This window comes from Primulina eburnea, chromosome 8 (genome assembly GCF_022965805.1).
Source record: "Primulina eburnea isolate SZY01 chromosome 8, ASM2296580v1, whole genome shotgun sequence".
NCBI classification, from domain to species: domain Eukaryota; kingdom Viridiplantae; phylum Streptophyta; class Magnoliopsida; order Lamiales; family Gesneriaceae; genus Primulina; species Primulina eburnea.
Window position 1 is genome coordinate 41,020,774 of NC_133108.1, and position 24,899 is coordinate 41,045,672.

Genomic DNA, 24,899 nt, shown 5'->3' on the forward strand with positions numbered 1-24,899 from the left:
CGACTAAAACAAAACATTTAAATAAATTGATTCAAAATATATATTGTTTGACACTGTCTTTTTAACTCAATTTTCAATAAAAATAGAGTCAGTAAATTTTCAAAATTTAAAAATAGCCTTCATAATTATATTTATTTTTTGAGGAAATTTGCAATTAGCATCCCTGTAGTTTGCAAAAGAGACATAAAACACCCTTAATTAAATTAATATGATATAAACTCTCAGATTTTCATAATTCAAGCTGAAAAACATCACGAGTCTATCAATTTTTATTTGTAGTTTTTTTTCCTTTTTCTTCACATCAATTGACTTAAAAAAGTTAACATTTTTTTTTTGTAAATAGAGACATGAATTATTAAAAAGATTTTAAATTATTTAAATAAAATCTTAAAATATAAAAACTTTAAAATATAAATGAAGTCGTACATTTGACCCAAACTCTTTTGACTAAAGGGCCGTTAGTACCATTGGAAATCTGTTATTATAATGGCCAAATCTGTTCCTAGTGATTACTATAGATAGAAGTTCACGCCTCTCACACACGGACGCGGTCAATATCCACAGGTAAGAGAGAGAATGGATAGATTTGCAGAGTTGAAAGCGGCGATCAAGACGGCGGAGCTAGTGGATGCGCACGCGCACAACATTGTGGCGGTCGACTCCGCCTTCCCGTTCCTCAACTGCTTCTCCGAGGCCGCTGGCGATGCCTTATCCTACGCACCCCACACCATCAACTTCAAGGTTGGTGTGGAATCCAAAGTCAACATATCAGTTTCGTATTTGTTTCTAGGAATCGTTACTCTGTTCCACTTGAAATCGACATCTTTAAACGTTTTGACTTCATGATCCGATGCTCGTTTGCTATATTGATTCTAGCAAAAAGTATGTTCAGAAACACAAACACTTGCATTTCTCTCTTTCGCCATTTCATATCTAACAATTCACCTAGGAAAAGGGAAGGGTGAGTGAAACTGAACGAATGAGTTGTAATTGTATGATCGACATTTTCTGAGCATGATGTTCTTTTGATGGTAATAATATATTTGAGATTTTTTTCTAACCAAAATGTTTTACTGTACGTTCAGAGAAGCTTGAAAGAAATTGCTGAACTCTATGGTTCGGAGATATCCTTGAGCGCTGTTCAAGAATATCGCGCCAACTCTGGAGTGGAAGCAATCACTGCGAAGTGCCTTAAAGCTGCTGGAATTTCTACTGTTTTGATTGATGATGGACTCGAGTTGGACAAAAAACACGATATTGAATGGCACAAAGCATTTGTACCATATGTTGGTAGAATATTAAGAATTGAAAGGGTGGCTGAGCAGATTCTTGATGAGGTGAGATACTACTCCTTTTGTTTTGGGCTTAGCTGCAACGTCCACTCAGTACCCCCGTTCCCCATAAATTTGTCTAATCTTCATCTCCACAGGTTCTTTTGTCAGTGAGGCCACACCAAGCTCACTCTAAATGCATGGAATTAAATTCATATCTCAGGAGGGCAATTTTTTAAAATGCCTCACTATATACGTATTTTTAAAGTCATTCAGGTTTTTTATGATGAATATTAACTTGAGCGAGAAAAAAAAGTGATAAATTGGAAACGTCCTTTTTCCTATTATCACACCATTATAAGTTTATTGGGTTAGCCATTTTACTTTTATCCTTGAATTTATGCATTTGTAGCATCATGTTAACCTTGTTCTGGTTGTTCAACCGATCAACATTTATGCAGAATAGCTTTTCTAAAGTCCAATTTCTTTATTCATCAATTGATTGTTCTTCATATATACTATTCAATTTCTCCTGTGAATCCTAATTAGGGCAGTGCTAGCGGGACATGGACACTGGATTCATTTACAGAAATATTTGTGGACAAATTGAAGTCATATCCTTTTCATTTATTTAATATCTGCAAAACACCGTTTTTGGGACCAAGTGTTGTGATTCTGTAATGAATCATTAGGTTCTTTATTGATATCCTTATCTAACATTACACAAGCTGATAAAATCGTCGGCTTTAAAAGTATAGCTGCATACCGCAGTGGACTTGAAATTAATACAAAAGTCTCAAAGAAAGACGCTGCAGAGGGCCTTAATGATATTTTGCAAGGTATGCCTTTCATACTGGATATGTGATGGAAACCTGAGTTTTCAAAGTAGTATGATAGGTTTATGTTTCCAGCTGGAAGCCCTACCCGGATCAAGAACAAAAACTTTATTGATCACATCTTCATTCGTGCATTGGAGGTTGCCCAATGTTTTGACCTGCCGATGCAGATACACACAGGGTAACGATTAATGAATACCAGAATATGTTTTATTTGTGTGTTTTTATTTAAACTCAGTGATTTCAACAATTGCAATACATTATTGCTTCAACAATCGACTAATTGTTTAGTTGATTGCAATAAATTATTCCTTCAACAATCGACTTATTGTTTAATCGGTTATTCATTAGTTTTGGTGACAAAGATCTGGACCTGAGGCTATCCAATCCTCTTCATCTTCGTAGTCTTCTAGAGGACAGTAGATTCAGGAAGTGTAGAATTGTGCTTCTGCACGCTTCTTACCCATTTACTAAGGAAGCATCATTTTTGGCCTCTTTGTACCCTCAGGTGATGTCATGAAGTTTTCGTCATGCGTATAAATAAGTCCACAACATTAAAGTCACGTTTATCGTTGGAAACCTTCTGCTGTAGGTCTATCTGGACTTTGGGCTGGCAGTTCCCAAACTTAGCTTCCACGGGATGCTATCCTCGGTGAAAGAGCTCTTGGAGTTAGCACCAATAAAGAAGGTTAAATTCATACACTTCTGGATATGTTCGATGATTAGATTTTGCAGGCATTAAATGTGATTTTAACAAAGAAAACACATGAATATTTCTGAATTCCAGGACCATAATTACTGGTTCCATGTTAGGATTCTAGTCACTAGATGAAATTTATGTGTTCTCCTAAGTTGAAAACAAATGTTTTGTCATTTCAGGTAATGTTCAGCACTGATGGTTATGCATTTCCCGAGACGTTCTATTTAGGTTGGTTGGTTTGAACCTTATATCATGCTCTCTATCACATGAAACTGTATATTCCTCGACAACTCAATGACGCTTTCCATAATTCCAGCTGTGTGGCTTCCAGCTTTGCTTTGCTATAATAGAATATGACGTTTTCTTGTTGCAGTAGCAATATCTTCTAGGAAAAGTGCTCATTTTTGTGGACCAAAATAAAATGACATAAATGAAAAATGGCTCTTCAGTGTCTCTCAATAATCATGGCTGAGATTTTGGTGCCGATGAGGAATCAAAATGGATTTTGAGATTTTGAATAAAACTTTCTTTCCTACTGGGCAATGCTTTGAAGTTTGGTTGATTAGTTACTCATACATTCCCATGTTCCACACTGTGTTGTAATAGAATGAATGGCTGTAAATCCGTAGAATCGAGCAGATTCAATAATTTTTTGATCGCATTTTTGGGCATTTTGTGAAATTTTAATTGCTCAGGTTTTCATGGTGATAAATGATAACTGCTTTTCAGCAATTTTGTCTTTCATCAGTATTTCTTTCATTTATAATTATCGTTCGATTACACAACACTTTGTTACCATATCCTACAAACCAAGCATTAGCCAGATATTATTTTGTATGATGCTTTTAGTTAAATTTGATAAAGTGCTTTCAGAATTTTAGTGTAGTAGAGTAGCGTCTTTACATCAATAGGCTACATTAGAGTTTTTTAATGTTTTCATTTGTTAGGTTAATTAGGTAATGTATGATTAGTAGGATTATTGCTACTTAAGATAATTTATGCAGCTTAATCAGCAGTTTTAATTTTGTGTACTTTGGTGTGATTACTTGGATAGGTGCGAAAAAATCCCGGGAGATTGTATTTGCTGTTCTGCGAGATGCATGCATTGACGGAGATCTTTCAATTCCAGAAGCTCTTGATGCTGTTAAGGATATATTCTCCAAAAATTCACTAGAACTATACAAGATTAAATCTGCTTCATTGTCTCTTGATTTGGATAAGATGACAGGCTCTTCCTTTCTGAAGATAGATGACTATTCTCCTACTCCAGTTATTACTTTTGTTCGTATTATGTGGGTTGATGCTTCTGGGCAGCATAGATGCCGCGTAAGACTTTTTCCTTTCAAATTATTTATATATCACTGGAAGCTTCATTGTCGTGAAGTTTCTTTATCATCTTTCTTCGCTCTAGTTTCAACATACATCATCCGCCTTTGAGTATAAAGGAATTTTTAATTAAAATTCCATTCCATGCACCCAAATGCACTCTGTGTTATCACTTCTCTATTTACCAGGCCTAGACTGTTTCTGAATTTTTTTATTTGTAGCTCCAACATCATTTGGGTAATGCACTGTAAGCATGCACTGTGCTTCTATCTTCACCATTTGTGTCAACTAGTCTCTTGAATTCTTTTGTAGCTCTTGGAATGGTAACCATGTAAGAATATTCTCTTGACAGGAATTTATAGTGCAACTCTATTCTGATATTGTTGGTTTTTACATATTAGGTTATTCCTAAGAAACGCTTTTATGATCTTGTTACAAAGAATGGTGTCGGGCTAACCTGTGCATCCATGGGGATGTCCTCACACATGGATGGTCCTGCTGATGAGACTAATCTAACTGGAGTGGGTGAAATCAGACTCATACCTGATATGCAAACCAAATGCCAGATTCCATGGTTGGAAGTTTCTCTTTATTCTCTCCCTTGGTCCTTTTATCGTGGATACATATTTGTGTGTGTGTCTTAAAAAAGATACATTACATATGTGTGTGAGTGTGTCTTAGGAAACATGCATATTTAACGAGCTTGCCTGGATTTAACTGAAAATAATAGAAGAGTGGACATCCTTATTCCACTCTGATTTTATGTAATTGATGTTGATGCCATCCTTAGATTAAGGCACATAAGGTACTAATACAGCAGAAAGTTACTTCTCCTCTATGTTGAGCCACATTATACATGTGATACATGCATATTTTGTATGGTACTTGATGGCCCTAGCACCATTTTTGCTCGCCCATTCACAAATCACTATCTAGAAAGCAAGTTCTGTTGCTCCATGGAGCAGGGACCAAACACATTTCCATGGAGATAGTTTCTTTCCTAGATGAAAATATAATGCATCGTGGAAGAGCTTATCTCAGCCTTGCTAGCTCAAACCACATCAAGTTGAGATTGACCTATGAGATATTTCTTGTATTTGCATTAATTATTTATTGTGTAATTTTTTTTAATGTGCATAAAATAGCAATCACTAAGACAGATGGAAGGGAAAATACAACGACCATGGGTCGTAGGCTGACCCAACACGATCCTCAGCCCATACCCATGAACCATTACGGCCCATGGTCATTACAAAAAATGAAAATGTAACGAGTATGGGTTTCAGGCTAATCCAACACGAGCCTCAACCCATAGCTGTAGGCTGATCCAACATGAGCCTCAAATCATATCTATGCACCACTGCTGATCATAGGGCGTAGGTTGGTCCAGCATGAGCTGTAGCTCATGTCCAGGAACCGTCACTCACAGACCACTTACCAGGGCATGTGCTACGGCTCATGTTGGACCAACCTACGGCCCATGACTAATAGTGGTGCATAAGTATGAACTGAAGCTCATGTTGGGTCAACCTACCACCCATGGTCGTTACAGAAAATAATTGTGATTTAACTTTGCTGTTCAAGTAGAAGAAGGTATATTGTTGACTCGGTGTGTATTTCCCTATGATATACTTTCATACAGGGCAAAAGAGCAGGAGATGGTTCTGGCTGATATGCAACTTAAACCCGGAGTACCATGGGAGTATTGCCCTAGAGAGACACTACGAAGAGTTTCTAAAATTTTAAAAGATGAATATAACTTGGTAATATCTGGTCACTTTTCCGGAGTTTTTGAATATCTGTGTTATTTTATGTCAAACTTCTAGTGTTGCAGGTAATGAACGCAGGATTTGAGAATGAGTTTTATCTCTTACGGAGTATGCTAGTGTATGTTTGAAGATCTAATGATTTCTTCATTATTCTAAGTCTCCTTCTGCATAGTTTGTAATTTGTAGTGAATTGTGTAGGGATGGGGAGGAAAAATGGGTACCATTTGACAAAACACCTTACTGCTCCACATCATCATTTGATGCTGCTTTCCCTGTATTTCATGAAATTGTGGCTTCTCTTCAGTCCTTGAATATTGTGGTGGAGCAGGTATGTAAAAATTACCCCTCTAGGCCATTTTGATTGGGTGCTCTGGATGCTTATATGATTGGAGTGATTGAATGCTCCAACTATCATGAGTCAGACCCACTTAATAATATGATATTGAAGCCACGACAAAAAAACATTTGCCTGGCCTTGGCTATTTAATTTATGGCCTGTTAAATATGTTGTGTTTATTAGAATGATTGTAGAATTGATTATCTACCGATGTACCAAAAGCCAGCCTCTCAGTTGATAGGCGGGTTTCCTGGTGAATTATCATCGTGATCGTGGCCTTAGTTTTCTCCTTTAAACCCTCTTTCGGTTTTCTCCAACAAAAGTTGAGAATTTTTTTTCCTTCTATTCTTGTCCATTTAAACTTATTTAGCTTATGAGTGACTCTCGGATTAATAAATTTTTTTACATTTAACAATATTTTACTGAAATAATGGCTAGGTATAATTTCACGAACATAAATAGTTTCTTATTATGTTCTATTTCGGAAATTTTACAGTTGCATGCAGAAGCTGGGAATGGTCAATTTGAAATTGCATTGGGCTACACAACCTGTGAGGCAGCAGCTGACAACTTAGTTTTCACTCGTGAAGTTGTTAGGGCTGTCGCAAGAAAACATGGATTGTTGGCAACTTTTGTGCCAAAGTTAGTGTCATGAAATATATTTTATATGCATCATCAAGCTGCTTTTCTTTGTTTGCTTTAGGCATTTGGTTGGAGGATTGAATGTAGGAGCTTTTGTAAATATTTTTAGTTTTGTTATGCTAATTGATAATGGTCTCATAGGAGATTTTTGAAATCTTGAGTTTTGAACACAGCTTAAGTAAGCACATTAAGAATGTCAAACATCTGATTTATTGGGAGTACGTGCCATATTTGGGAAAGGCATAATACCTTTAGTAGGCTTTGTGTTTTAAAATGACATTTTTCATTAAAATTGATAGGTGTATAATTATAGTCAATTGTTGTTTAAAGGAGAGAATGGAAGAGCTTTGAGACTAAGAAAATTAAGGTCTTTGTTTTTCAACATTCCACTCTCACCAAAATGCAAACTAAACATTATAACCGGAAATTCATTTTTTTACCTTCACAACTTTGATGTGACAGATACTGCAAGATGGTTACAGACGACCCTTTTCAAATTTCACCTACATGCAAACTAAACATAACAATCAAAAACCATTTGTACCTTCACAACTTTGATGTGGCAGCTACTGCAAGTTGGTTACAGATGACCCTTATAGTACATATGCTGTCTCTATCACACATCACCTTTCTCGAATAAGTTTATGTGATCCCCTCTAGGTACAAACTGGATGATATTGGCTCTGGATCACATGTGCACATTAGTTTGTCTGAGAATGGAGAAAATGTATTTATTGCGCATGGAGGATCAACTAAATATGGAATGTCCAAAATTGGGGAGGAGTTCATGGCTGGAGTATTGAGCCATCTTCCTTCAATATTGGCATTTACTGCACCAGTTCCAAACAGGTTTTTATTTATAGTCACATTTATAGTTGACATTACTGCCTTTTATCCATATGATGTCCTTGGTTTTGACTCTTGAAATTTTCTTACTTCTCCCCTTAATGTGTGTAGTAGACATCTTGATGTTTTCTTGCATCAGCTCATCCAAAATAATGACTAAGTTTTTTCTGTCACCTGATGTGAAAATAATAAACTGTTGCAATGCATCCATGTTTATGTTTGGGGTGGAATTGTACAGTCCGTGCTTGGATCCAAATCTTTGTGTAGATGCTTGGGTGCTTTTCTTCCTTACACGGTTACATATATTGTTTTCTTGACTAAAATCCTGATTTATCTCACGTTAACATTGCAACTTTATTGACCCAGAACAGCAGCAGATGTTGCTTAAAATTTCAATTTAGAACGTGTCATCTCTTCATATGTTCAAAGGCACACAACACAAGAGTGTTAAATTTGGTTATCCATAATATATTATTTACGGTTCTAAATGGAAATAATAAGTTATGATTCATTAGTTCTTTTCAAATTTCGAAATCCTCTAGTTATGATCGAATTCAACCTAACACGTGGAGTGGAGCATATCATTGCTGGGGACCTGAAAACAGAGAAGCTCCCTTGAGAACTGCTTGCCCGCCAGGGACCCCTGACGGCTCTGTAAGCAACTTTGAGATAAAGGTAGTGGATGGTTGTGCAAATCCTTATCTGGCCCTGGCCTCTGTACTTGCTGCTGGAATTGACGGCCTTCGTAGGCATGCTAGTTTGCCTGAACCAATTGGTAAGTACTCTATAACTCATCTAGTTTGTTGGGAGCATCAATTGATCAAAACCTAGTGGTTGGGTTGTCGTAAGTTTTTAAAAAATTGAGGTTGCAGGGTGACACAAGAGCTGTAATTTTTTTATACAATGGCTAATGCCTTGGTTCTGTATGAGATGTTGCTAACTTCCATTACTCTGACTGAAGTTGCAGTAGTAGCATTGTGTTTAATTGTGCTATCTGTCATTTCGTTTCCCTTTAACAGAAGACAATCCTGATAATGTCAAAGATAAAGTGCGAAGGCTGCCAAATTCGCTTTCTGAATCGGTAGAAGCACTGGTAAAAGACCAAGTGATGAGAGATTTGCTTGGTGAAAAGCTTTTGGTTGCCATCAAAGGAGTCAGGAAGGTACATATTACGTATTTCTTACTCAATTAGTATGCATAAATTCAAGTTTATTTGTTTTTATGAGGTATTTGCAAACAGCAGTAACTAATATGAACAACAGCTTGTGCTCTTAAGCTGGCATACATTCCTAGCTTGCTTACTGTTACAATCTCCAATGCGAATACTAAAAACTTCCTACAACTGAATGAAGGCGATCCATGTGCAAGGATTTACTCTCTATGCATGTTTTTAACCATACATTCCAGATCCGGGTTTAAGTTGTATAAATTTCTTTCTTGCCCAGAAAAGAGTTAAAAAAATTTACTATAATTTCCTATGGTGCAGGCTGAGATCAAGTACTATTCTGAAAACAAGGATGCCTGGAAGAATCTTATTCACAGATACTGATCTGATTGCTAATTTCATTCTCGAAATTTTTGTACGCTCTAAATTATCCCATTTGACGTTTTCGTTGCTTCTTGACACAATGCTCTAATAAAAGAGAAGGCTAGCCTTCATCCATTTAAGATATTTACATGTTGAGAGTGCTATACGTTGCAGCACTTGTGTCTCACAAGAAAAACCGTCCAAATATTCCACTGAGTACAGTCTCTTGTTGTATCGACATAAGTATACTCAAAATAAATTGAAAATTTGCAAAAAGTTAGTGTTTTAGGTCATAGAATAAAACGGAGGACGAAATGAATCTCAAGTTTATGTTCATGTTTTCAAAATTTGAATGGATATAACTAAATCTTGGAGTTTATAGAAGAGTAAACTTGAAACTTAAAAAATACCGAAATGACCAAATTTGTTCATAGAGACGTAGATTTATCATTAAATTTGACACTTGAACAGTTTCCTGATTAAATTTGTTATTATTGATGCAGAACTATTATTGATGCAGAACTAATTTTTCAAGTTCAATAGAAACACTTCCAAAAACTACAATGTGACATTATCTACACACTTTAATCAATTCAAAACTGATGTATAAAACCATATTTGGGAGTTCAATGCATCCATCTTTGTTATCAACAAGTTAGAAGGGAAAAGAATTTAATAAGTGGACATTTCGCAATTCAAGATAGTCGAAATGGTTCTAATCACTGTTTTCAAAACCGGACCGGCCGGTCGGACTGGTTCAACCGCGAACCGGCCTCCAGACCGGTCCGGAGATAAGGAAAAAACCGGAAAACCGTTTTAACCGAAAAAAACCGGTTAAAATCCGGTTAAACCGGAAAAAACCGGAAAAACCGGAAACCGGTTAAAACCCGGAAAAACCGGAAAAACCGGAAAAGTGGTGTTTATTTGGATATTTGTTGTAATTTTCATCTTAAAAATTAAGTAAAAACTATAAAAACATAAATAATCAATATTTTACTATTTTATTTATTATATAAAATAAATAAAATATTAATTTTATTGATCCGGTTCGACCGTTCGGTGGAACCGGTTGAACCGATTGAACCATTTTTTAAGGCTTGATCAGTTCGATTAACGGTCCGGTTATAAAAATACTGGTTCTAATATCTCAAACTCCGATACACACTCTTCTCATCGGAGTTATTTCACAAAGACTTGCCGTTCATAATTAATTTCAAGATGATTGCAATTTAACTCGAGTAGGCAATATGAGAAATTAACCAAAGCATTCTCTAAAAAAATACGTGAATGGTTTGGCAATCCAACGGTAGTAATAATAGTTCTATATTATCAATTTCCAATTATATATGGTAAAGAACGATATATTATATTTTAAATACTATTTATTATAATTATCAGTATATTATATTAGATGAAGAGTGTGTGAAAATTAAAAATCATAGGTGATATAATTGAATGATCACAAAATATCATATCAGCATGTTGATCAAATCACAAAGCATAATAAGCTTGTTTGTTTTTCAGGTTAACAAATTTATTAGAACCAATTAAACAAATAAACTTCCCTATTTTTCTTCCTTTAGTTTAATGAGTATTTATATAATATATAAACATTTGTTGTAACTAATTATTTCATAGAAAATACTCCCTTTTACGCTCGTTGTTTTGCGCTGAAATATTTATCTAAACACAATAATTTTTATTATTTTAAAAGCATTAATTTTTTCATATTTTTTAGTAAACGTACTGTCTATAAATTTTAAAATATAAATAAAAATATAGTTCAATTTTAAAATTTAAATAAACATAATATTTAATTTTTGAAAAAAGGTTATTTAAGGAAAATAAAAAAGTTCCATCAATAAATTCATATAATGAGATATAATTATAATTATAAACTAGACTTTACCAATTAGTCACGCCAACTTTAATTAAATAATAATATATTACGAAACAAATAAGTAAAAATGAAATACAACCCAAATATTATATGTAGGAGGGAGGGAGTGATTATGATTATTGATCATGAACATTTACCACATATCGCCATACATTTCTCTGGGCCAATAAAACAAATTAGAGAATCGTCAAAAGGTCCATTCTCTCAGGCCCACAACCAAACATGGAGCCCAATTCGTCGCCCCACCTCACGGAAAAACCAAACTCACCAACTTCCCCAAAATAACGAAATAACCCCCATTCTCCACTTAATTACAAATTTACCCTCCTACTAGAATCACCGTCACCCAAACGAAAACACACGTTGCGGTTTGTCGCTGAAACGGAATCAGGAATCCAAAGATGAGAACACCCGTTTGTCTTCGTTCCACAGTTTTCTCTATCTATACATACACGCAGACATATCTATCTGTGCATATATATAATATTATATCTATATGTATATGCATGTGTGTCAGTGTGTATAGTAGCTATATAGAGAGAGAAGTTGGGCAGCTTCAATTAAGGGTATTATAATTTTTCTCCTTTGTGGGTTATTGAAGAAAACATAATCTTGCCTGTAGAGAGAGAGCGAGCGAGGATCAGCAGTGGATGGCTTCTTCTGGTCAGGGGCAGAGCAACTACGATCTGTCTTTCAAGATCTTGCTCATCGGAGACTCTGCTGTCGGCAAAAGCAGTCTGCTAGTCAGTTTCATCTCTAATGTTGTCGACGATCTTTCCCCTACTATTGGTAATGATCTTGTGTTTATCTGGGTTTTCTGGGCTGTGAGTTTTGCGTGTTATTGTCTGGTTCATCTTATTATGTAGAGATTTTTGGGATGTTTGGTTTTTCGCAAAAAGTGTTGGCATAATATTGTATCGATTATATATGGAAGCGAGTAATATCTTGCTTTTGTGTTCATGATGCTGTTGCTGTTTGAATCTTTGTATGGCTTTACTCTGTCTCTGGAGAGTAATTTTGTATCTTTGCAATTTTAGTACTAGAAGTGCATCGTGTAATCATATGTAGATAGATAGATGCTGAGGCAACCTTGATGTCACGCGTATTATGGCTCCTGATATTGATCTAGAATGATAAATTACTTTGATGTTTGGATGATTTGATGGGGCTTTGGTTCCCATGAGCCCAAAATAACTTTTGCCAAAAGTACTCGCCCATGATAAGTGGTCCACTTTAGCACATCTTCTCACTTGTAAGTTGTAGATCAAAGTATATATGCTGGGAATCAATATCTAAGACATACGCATGAATATGGTAGGTATTGGGCAATAAACATTCAAAATAACTGCCCAATACCACCTTAATGAAGTACGACGGCAATCACATGTGCTTAGTATTGGGCGATACAGACTGGTTTTGCTTTGCTTATTAACTTTCTTTGTATCTTGCTTAGGACGGTGAGTGAATATGTGATGAGTAACTTCTACTGCTTCTTATTCAAATAGTGTAATCCAACTTTTACTTCAATCTTGATTCTTTATCTTGTGCAAGCTTTGAGTTGGGTTTCATTTGAACTTTTGGAAAATGCATAAAATAAGCTGAGGAATCAATGCAATGAAAACCACATCGTATTTCCTGCTTCCTGAACTCCTCGAGTTCATAAAACTCAAGTTTTTTTTTTACTTTGAGCCCCTTAAGCGCATAAAATTGTTGCAGTATTTTTGTTTGTGGTATGTTTTAGGGGGTTTTGTCAATGTTTTTGATGATTCAACAAGCCATAAATTTTGTATATACTTACATCACTGTGATTCGCCTAGGTGTGGATTTTAAGATCAAGATCCTCACAGTTGGAGGGAAAAGGCTGAAGCTTACAATTTGGGACACGGGTAACGTAGCAAAATCCTTATTATTCTTTTGCTTGAAATTTCCTGTAGGATTTTCCTTTACTTTTTTAAAATTTGAGATTTGAAATTTCCCGTAGGATTTTCCTTTCTTTTTTATTAAAAAAATCACATCAAAATGACGGACGCAAACATGGTTCCTTCTTTGTAATGGTAGATTTTAATGTCTTTTCAGCTGGACAAGAGAGGTTCAGGACATTGACAAGCTCGTATTATAGAGGTGCTCAAGGGATCATTCTTGGTGAGTTATAGACAAACCAAAATTACTTGTCATTTCGATAAGTTGTCTGTAATTGTCCACTAAGCTGATTTTCTCTATGAGGCGGAATCATTTTGTTTAGGAACAGTTTGTTGTCATGTTGCATATTTATGAAAAATTTGTGGTTTAAATACTTTTTCTTCTAGTGTTTATCCCCTGTCATTCATTGACTCGCATTCGGTATTTTTTCAGTTTATGATGTGACGAGAAGGGATACATTTACAAACTTGTCGGGTGTATGGGCAAAAGAACTGGAACTCTACTCCACCAACGAAAATTGTGTCAAAATGCTTGTCGGAAATAAAGTTGATATAGTAAGTGAATGTGGTTTTGGTTGGGGGGCTTGTCAGGGATGACAATTTTCACCGAACCCAACGGAGAATCCGATACACGACCCGTCCTATTAAATAAATGGGTAAACGGGCACGGAGGTCTTTGGGTATGAGGAGGAAGGCGGATCTTAAAGAATCTACCACATACTCGACCCGATTATCCGATTAAATCAGTGTTATTGTGTTGATTCTAACATATTTTTGTTGAATTATATTAGTTGGATAGAATGAAGAAAATTATTAGTATATAGTTGGTGTTATTTTTGTTAGATAATGATGTTAGGGTAAATTATTTCTGATATTTTGTTATTTTTCTATAATGTTTAATTTGCTATTTTTTATATTTTTCCCCTCTTGTTATCAACAATTTAGTAAATATACATAGTTTACTCAAAATAATTCAAATTTGAGAAAATACAATTATTGGTGGTAATTAGATATTTGGATAAGATATAAATATCCAATCCTCCGATGAGTTGATAATGTAGATTAAACTGAGTATCTGATGGGGATGAGAATAAATATGATAAATGGGGATGAGTGCGAAGAATCCTACCCACACCCGACTCATTGGGATGGGGCGGAGAATCTTGCTCAAACCCCGCTCATTGTCGTCCCTAGAGTTTGTTCTTTTTTCTTCTCTCATTATTATTGGGACTATTTCAGGAATCGGAACAAGTTGTGAGCAGGGAAGAAGGGCTTGCCCTGGCGAAAGAGCTTGGCTGTCTATTTCTTGAATGCAGCGCTAAAACTCGAGTAAATGTGGAGAAATGTTTTGAAGAACTCACGCAGAAGGTAAGAAAATACATAGTACTTTAGTTTCGCTTTTAAGAATACAGCTCTAGATCTCAATAGATGTTAAAAAGTTGAGTCGTGCACCTAGAAAAGTATGCATGGTTCATCTTATCTTATATACAAGAAAGCCTTCATTTTAGTCCTTTACTTCATGCAAGAGGCTCGTTTCACTGAAGCACGGCCTATGGACATTGTATTGTAGGAGTGTAGAGCCAGACCAGTTAGTCCCATTCATTCACTTTTTTTTGGAACAAGTCCTCAAGCCCATCTAGAATTAGACCTAAAAATGTGTCGACGTAAATAACAAAAAGAAAAATTGAGCTCTAGCTCATGAGTTGCGATCTCCTGAATAATCTTTGAGGTCGAGCTAAAAAAATCAAAGCTTAATGGAAATCAAACCGAGCCAGCTTGCAATGCCCATGAATCAGCTCGACCCACTTTATACCCCTATATAAGATTCAAATGTTTTTTTCCAGATTATGGAGGTTCCTCGACTTCTTGAAGAAGGATCAACGGTACTTAAGAGAAATAGCTTAAAAAAGAAGCAAGAACAGCGGACACCTCCTAACAGTGGTTGTTGCTCCTCCTAGTCCCGGTGGTTGCTCAAAGAAACACTGTTCTATTATAGTTTCAGCTTTTTGCAACTCATGAGTTTCCATGGACACTCTAAGTTCAGAGTTTGTAAATCTGATGACAAATATGCTTCCGATGCACTAGATATATGAGCTGCACCTAGTAGAATTTAGCTTTTGTATAGTTGTAAACCAGTTTGGTTTTGTGATCTCTATTCTATGTTTGAAAGTTGATTGACTTTGTCCATGCCGCAATCATACCCATATTCGATGTTCATTTTTCCTTGATTAGATCTCCAAAAAAGAGCACAAGCTCTCGCCGTTAGTGATATCTTTCATATATTCTCACAAAGTACAGGGCAATTTAGATGGTTTTGGTTTTTAGTGGGTACGGAAACAGAATTCCTGCGGAAATCAAATACATACCAGTTGGTAATTTTCGACGCTGAACAGAAGCATGGATCAAAATGATTCCTCAAGTAATTTTATATCGGCACCCTTGTTCATGAATGAAACCAGTACCACTTTAACATACATAAGCAGAGGAAAGGGCGCCATTGAACACAAGCCTCAGTTCATCAATAGGAACTCAATATGACAATGAAGAATCCGATCCACAATATTTTTCATGTAGTCGCACTTGAAAAATTGCCACAGATGCATTTCAAATTTGAGTAAAGCCTGAATCCCGAATAAACTACTTTAGTAGCAGGGTTAATGCATAGATAGAGCACTTGAAGTCATTTCCAATATTCTCCTAGCATCAGTTCCCGGCTGAGCCGGTTCAGTTGGAATCTGTGAATGCTACTCGTTAAGTAACTTAGTGGTTCAGAAATAGAAACAGACGAAATCACAAATCATATATCACCTTCCCATCTATATTTGTTGTCGTGGGAGAAGCTCCATGAGCAAGCAACAAGCTTACAACGTTCCCATATTCACCTCTAGCTGCACCGCGAAGAGGCTAAAAGATGCACCAAACGTGTGTTAATTTTAAAGTACCATTATCTTTAATTTTTATATTAACTTTTCCCACAAGCTAAAGCCACTAGTTACCACACTGGATAATTCAAATCAGTAATGGCAAGAGACTTACAGTGTCCCCATCCCCATCGACAGTTTCCAGCATTCTCTTCAAACGCTCTGGATCATTAGTATGATTTGTAAGTTCACTTGCTATCTCCGAATGACCTGTGAAGAAGCATTCGAGTATTGAAACGAGAACATCTAAGATTTTATGAAACAAGAAAATGATAGGTACAGGGAAGGTTAATCAACACACCTCCTGCACATGCATATGATGCAGGGGAATTCCACCATCTTCATCATTTGCCTCCAAGTCGGCTCCCCTTCCCAACAAAAACTGCGAAATCAATACACACCAATCAGTAACATTAAAAACATGAGAACTAAAAACCGAAAATAAAGTTTCCTGGATAGAGATGATGTGAGCTGCACACGTCAAATAACCATACAGACAGACATCAAAGAACTGTGCATTTTCGACAACTGCGGGAACATTGACAAATTCATTCTTACATGGGAGTTACTTGTAATTGGATTGATAGTTCATGGTCAATTAAAAAAAAAAAATTTATCTGCGTAACGAGTGTGATTAAATGCATACTGTGACAACATTTCCCAATTGATATGTTTAAATTTGGAATAATGTGATTTAGTTCCAAAGATTTGTATCATTTGATAATGTTAGTTATAATATTTTGCTCGTATCGAAAAAATAAAAAGTGTATATACATACAATTGATGGTTTATTTTTCCATATTTGATACATTTGTCATGTTTTGCATGTATCTGTGCAAGATGGACTAAAATAGTTAGATATACTCGTGAAACCAATAAGGTCGGCTATATATTATTTATGGGCTCATCCAAATGTAAAATCAATGAGACAAATTTTGTAAGGCTAATGATATGTGACCTAGAAAGTTCTCATGAGATATACGTATTCGTTGAAACTCGAGATATAAATTACTAAAAGATTCATTTGAATACATAGATTTATTGTGTTTATTTTTTGCACAACATGGTTGAAATTTTAGTTTTTATCTTTTCTCGTATCAATGGAACATATGTAAGACAATTTGTGAAATTTTAGATGCATTTAATAATGCAACGAAACAACTATCTATAGTTTATTATCCAACTTTTCATCTAGGTTTAGTAAATTGTTGCAATATAGCTCTATTTTTAAGGAATATATTACTAATGAATGGTTGTGTTCTTCCGTGGAAAAAATAAAGTTAAATGAGATATTTTTTTCTTATATTCTTTAAGTTTTCTCAGTCGTTTTTGTTTTAAATCCTAGATGCAATATAGATGCTTTGGATTGAAATGTTAACAATGTACTATGATGCATTAATTCTTATTAAAAATTATTCATCGTCTGATCTTTTTTTGATAATAAGTCGAGATAAAAATTATTTGTTTGAAATTTATTAGACATATGATTTAAAATATGGTGTACAAGAAAATGAATCTGGATCATAAAACACTAAAACTAGTACTTCTAGCAGTTCTAATTTTCAAAAGCCAAGTTTCTATCAAAGATTGTATTAAATGCGCTAATGGATTGTCAAGTTCCAGACGAGAACTTGATAATTATTTTAAGATTTTTTAAATTTTAGTAAAAGATATGATCAACAAAAATTCGATATTTTGTGGTGCTGGTCGCAAATAATGCAAAGTTTTTCAATTTTACCAATCATGTAAAATTTTAGATGTCCAGATTCTTTAGAACATTAAGCATAGATAGTAAAATTTTAGATGTCCAGATTCTTTAGAATTACAACCATTCTTAGATGATTGGACAAAAGCTGCAAAAAAGAACATAGAACAAGATCAGGCTCAGAACATGAAGATTTCGATACTGAAAGAACTACTACTGTAGAAACAAGTAGTAGAAGTGATTGAATACCCTCTGTTTTCTTCAGACCCAAGGATAGGGTCGAGGAGAGTGACACAGCAAGGGAAAAGTTCTTTGTGCCAGAGTCTGACCGCCTAACGCTCCTCAATGTGTATCAGCAGTGGAAAGCTAATCAATATCGGGGTGATCGGTGCAATGATCATTTTCTGCATGTAAAAAGGTTGCGAAAGGCCAGAGAGGTGAGATCCCAGTCACTAGAAATTTTGAAAACTTTGATGATTCCACTTACGTATAGTGGCCCTGACTGGGATGTCAGCGAGAAAAGCCATATGCTCGGCTTACTTTCACAATGCTGCACGTCTGGAAGGTGTTGGGGAGTACGTCAACTGAAGGAATGGAATGTCGTGCCACTTACACACAAGCAGTGCCATATATGGCTTGGGTTATACTCCAGATTACGTGGTTTATCACGAGTTGATCGATACTTGCAACGAAGGAATGCATGCAATGCGCTACAGCAGTTGAACTCCAGTTGCTAGCTGAGTTAGGACCCGTGTTTTTCTCAGTAAAGGAGTCTGATGCATCAATGATAGAACATAAAAAGAGACAATGGAAGAAAAAAATGCCATGGAAGAAGAAATGGAGAGCTTGAGGAAGGTCCAAGCCGATATGGAGAAAAATAGCAAGGAGAAGGAAAAGAGGAAGAGAGTCGAACAACAAAAGTGAGTTTCGATTCCCGCTTGAAGCAGGGATCGTATACCTATTTGAGACCAAAAAGACTCGGTTTGTAGTATATGAAGAATTTGATTCTCTTTTTGTTGTCAATTAATATGACTCTATTGTTGTCAGTTTTAAAGCCCGAGGCTTGTTTTGTTTGCTCTGCGGTGAGAAGGTGATGGACCCGTGAGTGTGAGTTGGAGGATGAGTTTCTGTTTCGTTTCCACAGATAAAACCAGAAGAGCTTCATCTGAAACTATGAAATATAATGTAAAATTCAAAAGAATTGAGTAATAATAAAATATTTTGGGATTATGTTATGTTCTCCAACGAATTGACATTGATGAAATCTGTTCTACTCTCGACGCTTATCATATTCAACCCCGCATCATTCATTAATTCCTTACAAGTTTCTTTGTTGGGGTGATGCTGTGTTTCATTTTTTTGTTATGGAATCTCATGGTGGCGACATTCATGTATTTGTTCTAGTTTTCTTGGCTTCCATGTATCTTGTTTCTGTTGGATTCTCCTGCTCTTTTATACTTTCCACTGCAGGCCGTTTGATCTACCCTAATTGCCGCAGCCTTACAAGCACCCATAAATATATCCAAGACAAAGTCATCCATCCACTGAGCATGAAATTAAAATTTTAATTTTAATATCCAAATCCAGATAAAATTATATTTTCTTGCATTAAAGGGATAAAACTAACAACTAACGATGCATAGGAGGCTGAGAAATTTCAGTTCAACAAAAAATTCAAGCCTTGATTGTAACGCTGCACAGGCACGATCCCGATGGCTTTATCTCAGATGTCTGCCATTCGGATCCCGGGGCAGCATTTGGATCGTATGACAAAGTATGATAACCAGGATCCTCCTGCAATGAAAATAACAAAAGCTTTCCATCCAATATGCCAAATCGAAATCCAATACTCTTGCTTCCTGTCACAGGAACAGGAACCGTCTTCCATGAATTGTCTGCAGGGTTGAATATAGCAAGTTTACGCTCGTTCTTCCATTCCATGCAACACAGTTTCTGTCCTAGTACTGCATGAGCTGTAACCATAACACAGCCGTTTTTTATCTGGCACCATGTGTGCCTGTCAGGACTATAAACATCAACACATAGAGCTTCCCCTGGAAGCCACAGGCAAAACATCCCCGCCTTGGGCGCCACAAACTCTCTATCACAGTCCACTTATCAGTATCAGGATCATAAATCTCAGTAGACGAGAGAGAGTCTCCATCCTCCCCACATCCTCCAACCACAAAGACCATGCCATTCATCTCAGCACAAGCAAAGTCATACCGCGCTACATTCATGCAAGTTAATTTGCTCCAGCTGCAAGAGTTGGAAATTTTGTCATGGGTGATCCAAAAAAATTAACCTCTCGGGGATGGAGGAAGTTCACGAGGTTCTTATAAATGTCCATATTTTCTTTATTCATATACTCGAGAGGTAAAAATATGCCAAATTATTTGATGCACAGCCAAATCAGCGAACACGATATAAATCTACTGATGCATAAATCAGCACTGATTTATCTTAAACCACATTAATTTGCACATGTTTAGAAGTTAAAAAAACAAAATTCCTTTCATACTCTGATAAAATAATCCAGATAAGTAAATTAGACTGTTTGAGCCAACAGAGATTGATGGTAATCAATGAGGAAAATAGGAAATGGAGATGCGACATATTATGTTTTACCTGTTGAGGCAAGAATCGTATTGATAAACATCTGCTAAAACAGATTGAGTTCCATCAATTACAGAGTACCCAGCAATAACAAGAAGCTTTCCATTGAGAACAACCACGCCAAATCCCGTTATGACAGGACCAGGCATTTGTGGGAGTTGATGGTGTTTGTATCCGAAACAATCCAGAACCTCCCAGTGGCTCTCTTTTCCGTCGGTATCCACGGTAAGGATGTAAAGCCATTCCTCAAGCATCCCAGCTAGTTTTCTGACAGTGATGAACTCTTTGCTTTTGATAAAGGACCTCCATTTCTTGCACACAGCACCCATGGAGGGAAAATTAGATCGAGGAACAAGAGCAAGACAGTGCTTGGAGACATCATCAGGCAATCCAGGCAAGATTGGAATACGACAATCATCAGCGATTGTCGAAGTTCTTAAGATCGAATCACTTTTAGCAGCCAGGGCAGCTTGCTGCGTCAAAGGGGAGAAACACATCTCTGACTCTTTGACTCTCTTCACGGAAAAAGGGCCAGACATTCTTCAAGTCATGGACTACAAGAGTTCGATGCCACACTTATCCTTGACCAAATTCTTTAAAGACAAACATAAATTCAACAAAATGATTTTGGACACTAATTAAAGGAATTCATGAAATCCCTCAGAGATGTGAATTCTACGAGACCAAGGCAAGAAAATTGTTGCAAAATGGATCTCATGATCTGCTACGGCCGATGATTTTTTATGCTTCATCCGATAAGATTCAAATTCCATAACACATTCAGCAGTCCTATCTTTCAACTTCTTTGAACAAACTAGGCAGGTGGCGAATTTTAATTCTTCGAAAGTATATTTCTTTATACACGTTTCTTGAGTACCTTAAGAAACAAAGAGGAAATAAAATAAATACCTAATGAAAATCAGGTACACCAGATCCAAACATAGCCAAACAAGAAAAAAGAAAGTACCTGAAAAGGCCATAATATAATGTGTTTTAGTTTCCCCGTCATTTCCATTTCTTCGAAATAGATGATAACCTGAAGTATGTCACAAACAGGAGAAATAGGGAGCAAATAAATTAAAGCAGCTCAAGCATTCCTGGAACTGGAAAAAAATGACGCAAAAGAATTTCTTGGAGATTCATAAAATAATTCAACTGCTGAGTCCTTGAGATTCAACTTTCAAGAGAACTGTGGTCTTAAACTAAGAACCATGGAGATGTGCTTGACTTTGACTAGTCAAATTATGCTGCTGAGCATATCTTATAACTCAAACCACCCATGGATAAAAGTTAATACAATGAAGTCAATAGCCAACAAACTTGATCTTGATGAATCAACAAATAAATCACGATCCAGCACATGCTTAAGTTGAGCTTCGAAAGAGGCAACCATTTACCTCAACTAACCCCACAAGCCAAAACCACCCCAAACAGCCATCTACCAACCCATGAAAGAAAAATAAAAAAAGGTGATAATACTAGAACTATAAAATTACTTTACTCGCTCCAGATTCAACAATTGAAAGTATGCCGTTAGATAAACATAAAGAAATCTCGCAATCCTGTAACAGATCACGTGGGACCCGCGTATTTCCATGGAAAACCACTTCTGTACTGAGAATTCGTGTACTACGAATAGAAAGGTTAAAATTTGGTCGCGTCACATGGGATAAACACTAGCATAGACGCGTAGACTTTTCCAAGAGACCCAAACCGGAGAAAATGCAATCAAGATCTAATCGACCAGTCATTTAGCATTGTAAGAAATGAGGAAAAGTGAAAAGGAAAGGTAAGAATGCGACTCGTGAAGGAAACAAACATCTTAAAACTCGCAATCACTCCCACAAATTAATCAGATCCACACATTCGGAAGCATAACAAATCGTATGGAAAAAAATCAGTCAGATTTCGCTCAATAAGTAAAAATCGCTACAGCAAAAGCATTACCAAATGCAAGCAAAAGGAGATTAGCATCACAAAATCACACAGAATGGACAGAAACTCAAGCATTTGACAGCTGAAAATCATCCCAAAAAGCAAAACAAAACAGATGATTGATCGATTAAACTATTAAAGAAACACACAAAAATTGATACAAATAGAATGCCGCAACAAAAATATCAGACAATTTAATTATTCATAATTAAATGAACTAAAATCAAGGGGAAGGAAAAAAAAAAGAAATGGATGAAAATTTACCTGGCAATTTGGAAAGTTTGACGAAGCGTACGTAGAAGTGAAGAGCGATAACAGCTAGAAAATGGGAATAAATAAGGAGATGGGGAGAAAGGATAAGAATTCAGACAGAGATGGGCGAAAATATTGAAAATGTGAAAGAACGATAATCCTGAGAAATGGTTAACGAAATATTATATACGTAAAACGTAACACATACGTATACGTATATATTATGGTATAGAATATCAGAGCAACGGATAGAATCCAAGTCGACAACACGTTACTCGTATAGTACTGGAACAAATGAGTCGAGGGTACATGAAGTTTGTGATAACTTTTCGTGTTATGTTAAATTATGATTTCTTATTCAAATTAATATTTAAATATTTTAAAAATAGATTAATAAAATAATTATATTTTTAAATATAATTAAAAATTATAAACAATTAGAAAAAATACACATAATTTTTAAAACTAAGATACACATAACTAAAAAGTACACATGATTAAAAAGTGCAAGAATTTCATGGTGTTTCGTTATGTAAACACCAATTCTTTGTTTCGAATACCGACATGTCGATCTAAACAGATGTTGAACTACGTGGTAGGATATCTTGAATGGACAACATCTTGAGGCACATATTCATTGTCTCGAGTTGGAAAATCATGATATTCCTACATATCATGTTTTTCATCCTCCACAATCATGTTATAGGAAAATGGTACATATGTGGTTTTTATAAAGAAAGCATAAAATGGATAAATATTATTGGTCAAGTAGTATCCCACCTTGTATTCGTTCTCGTTCACCTCAAACTATTAAAGGGGCTTCACCCTTTGCAATGTTTAACAACAAATTGGATTTCTCCGGCACGTAGATGTTGCATCCTGATATGCTAAAATATGCATGCCAAACCCATAAATCTCTTGATGCAACTGTATGTAGTATGATTAAATGTTTTTTTTTATGTTCACTTTGATATTGTAATGTCCAAGCTGTTGGACAATTCTTCCAAGTCCCGTGCACACAATCAATGCTGCAAGCATCACGAGAAATTGCCTTCCAATATTTTCAGTAGTTAGCCGAGAAATGTCTGCTGGTTTTGGTTGATCAAATACTACTAAAAAAACATATCATACATCATTTTCAAAATATTTTCAAACATTCCAACGTTGTTGATGCACCCATCCTCGGATATTTGTCAACGGCATCGTTTGCAACATTATATGCATACAGTCAGATCACAACCAAAACCTTCTGAAATGATGACAACCCGAGCTTACAAGTTTCGTCCTTCGTTGGACAAAGATATAATATTATATGCATACAGTCATATCAGAGTTTCCACAATGCTATAAAACAAAGGTATCCTCATTCAGAACCGTCTTTGAAAATCTTTCTTAATGTAGACGGGATTACCGACGAAGTAATCTTTATATAATTTTTGAGCTCCAACAACACGTTCTCGATTTTTTTTTGTTTCTGTTTATAGCCACATACGCATCTTGACTCCCTCAATTCAAGCAACATAGCAGTGTGTGCCAATAATCTCTGGGCTGGCAGTCTTTTTGAAGAGATGAGCAATTGGTTAGGTCATAAGGTATGATAGATTTTCATCGTATGATGATGAGTATATGTTTGACATAACAAATAAGTCTATCGAATATGTTCATATCCTCGTGATTTATTCATCTAGAGAGGAAAGCGTTGTTCTAGGGAGAGAATAATCTACAGTGTTGAAGGGAGTTTGATTAAAGTGAAATCAAAGTCGAGTGATGCTCGTCAAATAAAGTCTATTGAACATGTTCATAGTAAATATTTCATCAAAAAAGAAAAGTCTTTTAGTTTGATTAAGTTCTTGTATGATTGTAACTTTTCCATTTTAATGGATTTACTTGATATCTGACTTGACTTTGTGGAGTAGGTCGGTTGAACTAAATCACATTAAAATTGTTTGTGTTATTTATTTTGATTTCAACTTTTTTTTATTAAGTTTTAATTATGAAAAAGAGAGAGAGTCGGATCAACATAGATAATAAATTGAAATATATAAGTAATAAATTAAATTGGCAACTAATTTTATTTATTTTCGAGTTAAATTGCCAGATGAAATGTAGATGCGAAAACAATCAACAACTTATTGTTTGGGCGAAAATTTGTGTGAGACGGTCTCACGGGTCATATTTGTGAGACGGATCTTTTATTTGGGTCATCCATGAAAAAGTATTACTTTTTATGCTAAGAGTATTACTTTTTATTGTGAATATGGATAGGGTTGACCCGTCTCACGGATTAAGATCCGTAAGACGGTCTCACATGAGACCTACTCGTTTGTTTGTTACCAATGTAAATTGACTTCTCTATTATGTGAATTGCAAATTATGTACTAGTCTAAATATAATTT

General features: G+C 35.7%; 2 protein-coding genes, 1 long non-coding RNA gene and 1 pseudogene across 7 annotated transcripts; 2 read left to right on the forward strand and 2 right to left on the reverse strand.

Annotated features, from left to right (window-relative positions):
- Positions 1-495: 495 nt before the first annotated feature.
- LOC140839802 (protein fluG) lies at positions 496-9,399 on the forward strand. Of its 5 annotated transcripts, XM_073206752.1 has the most exons (18): positions 496-741; positions 1,086-1,337; positions 1,821-1,884; positions 1,994-2,110; positions 2,183-2,288; positions 2,459-2,615; positions 2,700-2,795; positions 2,987-3,035; positions 3,862-4,133; positions 4,535-4,707; positions 5,776-5,896; positions 5,968-6,020; positions 6,101-6,230; positions 6,736-6,881; positions 7,542-7,730; positions 8,270-8,502; positions 8,747-8,889; positions 9,214-9,399. In XM_073206752.1, exons 1-18 carry the CDS (start codon positions 577-579, stop codon positions 9,274-9,276), a joined length of 2,529 nt encoding a protein of 842 aa, XP_073062853.1. In that variant the 5' UTR covers positions 496-576; the 3' UTR covers positions 9,277-9,399. The 5 variants fall into 5 exon arrangements, with proteins under 5 accessions (XP_073062853.1, XP_073062855.1, XP_073062854.1 ...); XM_073206754.1 differs by lacking the exon at positions 7,542-7,730; XM_073206756.1 differs by lacking the exon at positions 496-741 and having other exon boundaries at positions 1,198-1,337; positions 1,826-1,884.
- A 2,115-nt stretch (positions 9,400-11,514) lies between these two features.
- Positions 11,515-15,252, forward strand: LOC140839804 (ras-related protein RABC2a-like). Its single transcript, XM_073206758.1, has 6 exons — positions 11,515-11,944; positions 12,973-13,041; positions 13,232-13,297; positions 13,508-13,629; positions 14,314-14,442; positions 14,919-15,252. The coding sequence occupies exons 1-6, from the start codon at positions 11,806-11,808 to the stop codon at positions 15,030-15,032; spliced, it is 639 nt and encodes a 212-aa protein (XP_073062859.1). The 5' UTR covers positions 11,515-11,805; the 3' UTR covers positions 15,033-15,252.
- A 79-nt stretch (positions 15,253-15,331) lies between these two features.
- On the reverse strand, positions 15,332-16,390 carry LOC140839805 (uncharacterized). The gene is made up of 3 exons (XR_012119795.1): positions 16,297-16,390; positions 15,883-16,205; positions 15,332-15,809 (listed from the first exon to the last, which is right to left on the reverse strand). It is a non-coding gene; the product is annotated as an uncharacterized lncRNA (long non-coding RNA).
- Positions 16,391-19,276: 2,886 nt separating this feature from the next.
- On the reverse strand, positions 19,277-21,087 carry LOC140839806 (F-box/kelch-repeat protein At1g67480-like; annotated as a pseudogene).
- Positions 21,088-24,899: the final 3,812 nt, after the last annotated feature.